This window comes from Diadema setosum, unplaced genomic scaffold, assembly GCF_964275005.1.
Source record: "Diadema setosum unplaced genomic scaffold, eeDiaSeto1 scaffold_88, whole genome shotgun sequence".
In the NCBI taxonomy this organism is placed as follows: Eukaryota; Metazoa; Echinodermata; class Echinoidea; order Diadematoida; family Diadematidae; genus Diadema; species Diadema setosum.
The window spans coordinates 18,239-26,016 of record NW_027307714.1 but is presented as its reverse complement, the minus strand read 5'-3'; the positions used below and the strand labels follow the sequence as shown (position 1 = coordinate 26,016).

Below are 7,778 nucleotides of genomic sequence, written 5' to 3'. Positions count from 1 at the left end.
AGCACTTATGAACACCGTGAAAGACGTGCAACTCACTATTACATAGGTTCATATTCAGTGTGATTTGACTTGAAGGAAGCAAAATATGTCTTAATGAATTCATGTCTTGACAATATGCTTGCATAATTGAAGAGGTGATGCCGTCACCTCACAACTTTTCATTGACCTGTAATTTTCTTTTTATTGACACAGATTTAAAAAGAAAAAAAATGATACCGCCCTTTGCACTAATTTGATTGTTTTACGTGGTCGCCAAAAAGGAAACATTAGATGCTTGTATTTAAAAGTCCCCTTTGCCATCATTTTGCCCCCCCCCCCCCCATTTTTCTTTAAACCCCGGAAGTGGCACAAGAAAATAAAATGAAACCTTGAAGTGTGAGCTCGGTAAGGCCTTTGTCTTGGCGGTTGAAGACATTTTGTGTGTGTGTGTGTGTGTGTGTGTGTGTGTGGCAGCTGAAGAAAACGGGAAGTGCATGGTACCAGTAGTTGCCACCCAGAAGAGGCACCAAAAGTATAAAGTGTCCCCCCCCCCCTCCACTTCGAAAACGTGTATGGCGCCGGCCATGTAAAGGAGAATAAGCAATGACGAAAGGCGTCTTGTTTTGTGGACATGTTCTTGATCCTGGTAGGGAGGTGATTCTGATATTAAAAATGCGCGGTTCGTCCAAAGTGTACGTCATCAGGTAGCAATCCTATGGAAGGGCATTGCTGCCATCAAACACGAACTGCTTGACGTAATCATGTTACGTTTCAAGCTTGAGTCTGCTGTGGATTTTCGGCCGTGGAATTTATCGATGGTGCAACGGGGACTCTTTCGCCGTTACTCACAGGATCTGCCACAGAATCGTAGTTCGGAGGTGGCTGCTGAGGACTCGCTGATTGTGGATATGCCGTCGATTGCGGATAGCTTCCAGACTGCGGGTAGCCTCCTACCTGTGGATAACCTGCCGCTTGTGGATTACCTGCCACTTGTGGATAACCGACAAAATGCGGATAACCTGCTGCCGGTTGCGGATTGTTTGGTATCTGAGGATTAGTCGGGTTCAAAGTCACAGAGGGCCCTGCTGCAGTGGTGCCGTTGGGATACGTTGTGCCGCTGACAGTAAATGCTGCCACTCCTGCATTAGGATGTTGTGGTCTCCTCATCCTTCCGATTAGCACCGCGACACAAGTGACCATGGAAGAGAAGACTACCAGCGAGCTAAGCACGATTCCTGTTATCACATACGTTGAGAGTCCAGATCCAGAGTATCCTAGAAACACAAAACAAAAGGCGCCAATGCTAATGACTTAAATCTAATCACTTGAAGAAAACATTCCATTCAGGCAAAAAGATTTAATAAAAACAGACAGATGGTGAGTAAATAACATAACATGATCTTAATAGTACTCTTAAAAAGAGGTGTTGATATCTTGTAAACAAAGAAACTCAAACAAAAATGCTCTATACTGACATGATACTCACATAATATGCTACCAAATTATTTTTGCCCTACAACAACGAAAAAAGTGTTGGAGTGGATGTATCTATCTATTTATCTATTTATTTGTTTTATAATTAATTCATATCTTATCAGGGTTTTTTTATATCTATTCCAGTATCTTTGGTAGAAAAAAATCCCTGCGGGGCTCAGGCTGTTCAACCGTATTTACAGGTTTCAGACCTTTAAAAGACCTACCGTAAGAGGTGTGCTGGCAGCGAATCCCAACGTCCTCAGTGTGGTCGCAACCAGTGCTGCCAAAATTGACGTTCAGGCAATTCTCCACTGAAGACTCGTACCCGTAACACGACAAGCTGCTAACGTGAATGGCGCCATCACCTGGTCCGAAGTACTCCAACGCCACATCGACATCGTCGTAGCCAAGCTGGTCGCAGACGACTTCGGCCTCGGTTGACGACCAGGTGTTGTCGCATATAGTGCCCCATGAGTTTTCGTGGAAGATTTCAACCCGGCCAGCCTGTGGTGATGTCCCGCCCACCAGGCGAACGTCGTATTCTTGAGCTGCAGAAGTTAGTCAGAAGAACATTTTGAGTTCTATTTATAGTGAGAACGTGCACTCTTGTGTCCAAATGTTAACTAACAGCTTTCTCGTGACGGCTGCTAAGAGGTCGGCCCTAATATGACACAATCACATCATAAATGTTGAAGAGCGATTCCAAAGCATTTAGTTTTGACAGTTATAAAACTAGAACAGTAAAAGAGTTCATAAACTGGTTGTATGGATCCTGGCAAAAGTGACAAGTCTTTAGTTTTCGTGGAACATGCTCAGCTGGCATAAGTTTCGCCATTGCCCACGTATTTTGACCGCTATGACTGGAGGGTAGTAAAGACCGATCAGAGATACGCGTACGACTGCGGCTCGCCGTAATGACGCTCAATGACATCACAATTGCATACTTTTAGCAATGCGCAGTCACTTAGATACAAAGCAGATAATGCATGGGTTTATGTTCGTGACGTTAGGGGAGATCAATGCAGAGCACTTTTGCGTATGAAATGCCATGAAACTACTAAATTCATCATGACAAAGATAATAGTGGTGATGATGATCATGATGGTGATGATGACGACGCTGATGATGATGGTGTTGATCTTGGTGATATTAATGGTGATGGTGATGATATGGTGGTGATAGTGATGATGATGAAGGTGATGGTGATGATGATGGTGATGATCATCAGGGTAATAATGGTGATGGTGATGATGGTGGTGATAAATGATGACGATGATGTTGATGGAGATGGTGATGGTGATGTTAATGATGATGATGATGGTGTTGATGATGATGTTGATGGTGATTGAGAAGTTGATGATGGTGATTGAGATGTTGTTGTTGATGATGATGATAATAATAATGGTGATGGTGATGTCGATGGTGATAATGATGATGAAGATGATGATGATGATGATGGTAATGGTGATAGTGATGATGGTGGTTATGGTGGTTATGATGATGACTGAAGAATAAAAATGTTAGTGGAAGAGGGACTGTAGACCCTAAAATGAATGCGATTGTTCAATGCATTGTACTCTGTACAGATTGCTGCTGTGCTCGTAACCCTGCTTTCCGAATCCGGGCAGGATGACGCATTTCGATAAGGTACGTGTCAATAAAAGACCTTAATATTAAAGCATGATTGACTATCGAAATTCAAATTTTGAATTCTAAATTTTTGCCACATCAGGTAATGTTTCAAGCTGCCGAGTGAACACTTTAAGAAGATCGACTTGAGAATAAAGGGAAGGGGAAAGAGAGGCGGTCTTCATGTTCACGACAAACCACATCTCTACGTACCATACGGTCCGCCTCTACATTCGATGGCAGCGGCTTCAAGTCCACCGGAACAAATGCTGCCCCAGTTGCTGTGAGAACAATCTTGGATATCAGATTCGTATCCGGTGCAATCGACATCTGAGAGGTGGTTAGGTCTCTCGTTCAGTCCAGAGAAGGACAAATAGGCGTACTTGACTCCATCAAAGCCGAGCTGACGACAGGCCACCGAGGCGTCTTTCCTGGCCCAGCTCAAATCGTCGCAAATTGTCCCCCACTCACCCCCATGGTAGATTTCAACTCGGCCCTCCCTTGGTGTCGAACCACCCGTCAACCGAAGTTCGCCTTCAACATCTAGGGAATATAGACAGGGGGAGGAGGGATTGAAGAGGAATTGAAAGGGGGAATGATTAAACATATTATTCTCTAGGTATGCACCTCTGTAAAGAAACAGCCTGATGCAACTAAATGTATGAGTGTGCTGAAAGTATGGAAGACCATAAAATGTATGAATGTGAAATCGATATCGCTTTTAATCATCGTTGTCTGCGTTTCAATAGGCCAATGACAATTAGCGATTGTATAAACGTAATCATGTGAACTTGATCCGCCGAGTATGTTCTCTGATCGCTTGAACATTATTAGATGATTATGATATAACAAGACAGTGATTACTTTGGTTGTCGGGAGCAGACATACTGTTCTAACATCAGCGATTGCTCCTACATGGAGACTACTGGCCCTCTTCGTCTATTTTGATGGAACAGTCTGTATGTTCCCTCCCCCCCCCCCCTATTAGCAGGTGCATAAGTTGATTGAGGAAACCGCGAGTCAATCATGTTCGCTCACTTTGTGTACGTCATAACTCGGATAGATGAAACTCCAGTACAAGTGGATTAGTAATGCCTCCACCTTGGAATACTGCCCATCTTAATCAAAAAATGAAACAGCGAAATTTCGTATTAGTTTTGCGTATTATTTCTGAAAAAGGATGTATAGGATAATTTCCTTGTTACTTTGTCACTGCCACTGAAAATTAATTCATAGCACTGCAAACAGCTAATTCCTGCTTCACTTCTAAAGTTGTCTTAGTACTGACTTTTGACTACTTTGATCGATCTGCTTTAATGGATATCCTAACAGAAACTTTTGTTGTAAGTTTCTCATTGCCACTCACTTTTTGAGAGCCTTTTGACTAGTTTGAAGGCAGATGTTTTTCATTACGCAATGGACAGATGATTCTTATACTTTGCTTTTACTGCGTTTATCAAATTAGACTTTTTTGTATTGCTCACCTACACCATCACTGCAAACAACACCTGCATCCTCATAGTGTCCGCAATACAGGGAGGGATTATCCGCATAGTGGCACTCCATAAGACCGCTCTCGAATCCCGAACAGAGGATTGATGTTAGGATTGCCTGTGATGAGTTTCCTTCACCGAAGAAAGCGAGCCGCGTAGCTGTCAGGGCCTCTGGGAGACCGAGCTGCCGGCAGACTACGTCCGCATCCTGAAGATCCCAGCTATCGTCACAGACCGTAGCCCACTGGGAGTTATGGTAAACCTCGACTCGCCCCTCATGACTTACGTGTCCACCGACGAGACGTACGTTGCCCTCTAAACAAAAGACAGTGATTTGAAATGCAGTACAAAACAGCAATTACAGTGCCTTTGTTTATAATGAGAGCACGTTGGTATACTTTATTAGATAGTGGTGTGATGATTATTTTGATAACTGTTGAGAGCGAACACCCTGGTCAACGGATTACAGATGTTTTAAGTATATCTTTGAAGATTGGTGTATTTTATGTGCAGAGAAGAATTCTCTACCCATGATGGGTGATCTCAAAACATATCAAAAAAAAAAATGTAGGCATTACCCAATTCGTGACAGACTTCCGTGACAATCTCTCCATATGCGTCAAACGTTCGTGTGCATGATTCATCAAATTCATTTTTTTTTTTGCAGTTGATTACATGACATTAAATGAAGATGTAAGTGTACAGACATTAATCAGCCAATTTTTATCGATATAAGTGATCATTGGTTTCTTATTATGTGTTACGTTGAGAAAATAAATTTAACTGAATGCAACGACGTCACTATTCTCTGGATTGTATTAAGCTGCGTTTACACCAAATCCGGCACTGATCACGGAACGGGGCTTCTGCTATGGTGCGCCAAAAGAAACCATGTCCGGTTCTGTTACAATATCACTTCCCCGTTATATTTTGTTACAAAATTAATCTTCTACTGTTGATTTTTTTGTTCTTGATTTTTACATAAGAAAAATATTTTGGATGATTTTGTATCGAATTACTGATTCTTTTTCTTAATAAAACCAGACATGGTTCATTTTGGCTTAGCATAGCAAAAACCCGACCCTTTGCCCGTACCGTTCTCGATGTCGCTGCTATAGCTAAGCATGCAGCTCATGGCGCCATTATACACACAGAACATACGTACATGGAACGCCTCACCCTTTTACACACCTTGCTGTATTGCATGTGTATGCATGCTTACCATTATTCACGCGTCCATTTTGCTTGGACTCATGTTGTTTATCAAGGATATTTATTCCAATATTAACACAGGATTTCTAATATATATATATATATATATATATATATATATATATAACTTCTCCAGGTGTGTCTACCTATAAAGACAAGTACAGTATCCCTCATCCGCCATGGCCGTCTATCTCTGTCTTTCATTTGTGTGCTTTCTATAGTAGGCCTACTCATAGCCATTTGGTATCTTTTACGGAACTAAAATACTTGCACGTGGATAACACCATGATCTATGATGAGAAATGAATTGAAATTTAAATGAATCGAACGCAAAAAAAAAGACACTGTTTTGTGTATTTACAACCTTTGCTGTTCGATTCGATAGATCTAGTCGTTATTACCGGGTTAACCGATATGAAAGCATTACGCTCGTCACGACGCCATTATATTGAGTACTCACAGAAAATAGCAGCGTCGACATGACTGCCCTCTGTGTAGAAACCTCGTACTTACCGTAATAAGCAAGGACAGTTTCCAGTAAAGCGAGAATTGTGACAAATTTCCACATGATTTCAATGTAGAAATGTTTGTGCTGGACTGCTGTCTGTCCCCTTTTCACTGGTGCTGAGACGTCACGAATCTATTTCACCGAGTTGATTTAATGACGAAAATGTCAAATATCCTTCTTTTGCGTTGATTATGTACACGACTTTCCTACGCATTCTGGACTTTGATCCCTGCCAAATGGATGAAGAAATGAAAGAGCGACCAACGCGTAGAAACACAAAAGCTTTTTTTATTTGTGGAATACCTTTCTTTCAACCACGGGCTATATCGTGTTTATGTTTGCCAGTTTGGGCGTGACGTATTTTATGATAGATTTTTAGCAATGACCGTACATTTTCAAGAGAATGCAGTACGGTCAATAAACAGAATATGTGACATTATTTTTCTTCTTTAAAAGCGCCCAGTCACTGTTTTGTTGTTGTTGTTGTTGTTGTTGTTTTTTTTAAGGAAAAACGTGTTTGGTATACAACGTTAAGATTAAGAGTTCTATGTGTATAATGTAATATATTAAATGGGTTTAGTCAAATACCGGTTAGTGACTGGCTAAACACAGTCACGTGATGGAGGTATATTCGTTATGTTCGCCCATGGGCGAACATTCTTGTAATGTTCTCCCATGGGAAAACATTTTCACGTAACAAATGACAGACCGCGCGCACAGTAAATTTTGCTCTGCGCGAGCGAGCGAGCGATCGCGTGCGTTGTGCTGGTGATTGTTTGTTTGTTTGTTTTATTTCAATACGGTTTAAAAAAACCCCACTATCAGCCTCAGGGCTGTTTTTCAGTGAGTCCGTATATATCAATATACATGGTATAAAACAACAAAAGTAAAATACAAAACAAAAATAGCATTCACAAACACGACAAGAAATATATTGACAAAACAAAAATACAGTAACAAAGTTTGATAAGGGTAAAAAAAAATATAGATACAAAAAACAATGGGAAAAAAGTAATCTAGACAAAAAAAAAATAAATCATACAAATCTGAAAATTACCTTTGACGTTGACGTATTTGACGTATTTGACTAACCCATATAACATAACAGATGATGACTTTTGTTGTCGGGAACATGTACCAAACGTTCCACCCTCAGGGTTTGAAATGCTATTTCTGGAGGCTATAAGTCCTTCGATTTCGTTTCGGGACTTATAACCTCCCTCAATAGCATTTCAAACCCTTCGGGTGGAACATTCGGTATGTTCCCTCCCCCGCCAGTCATCATCTATACAATGTAGGTTTATTGGTGTATCATATTCGTATCAGAAAATATGGCCTTATCCACGTCATGGTCGGCTTATGATGACGGTCCCCTGTCGATTTCTCCTTTGTTCACATATGAATACAGTATGCTTTAACATGCTGCATTGATTCATATGCTATTACAGACTGGTGTTGTTATGGAATTGACAATTCATGTA

General features: G+C 41.1%; 1 protein-coding gene across 1 annotated transcript; it reads right to left on the bottom strand.

Moving 5' to 3' along the window:
* Nucleotides 1-750: 750 nt before the first annotated feature.
* On the bottom strand, nucleotides 751-6,357 carry LOC140245959 (CD5 antigen-like). Its single transcript, XM_072325414.1, has 5 exons — nucleotides 6,303-6,357; nucleotides 4,569-4,892; nucleotides 3,298-3,627; nucleotides 1,680-2,003; nucleotides 751-1,253 (listed from the first exon to the last, which is right to left on the bottom strand). The coding sequence occupies exons 1-5, from the start codon at nucleotides 6,355-6,357 to the stop codon at nucleotides 751-753; spliced, it is 1,536 nt and encodes a 511-aa protein (XP_072181515.1).
* Between the last annotated feature and the right edge of the window lie 1,421 nt (nucleotides 6,358-7,778).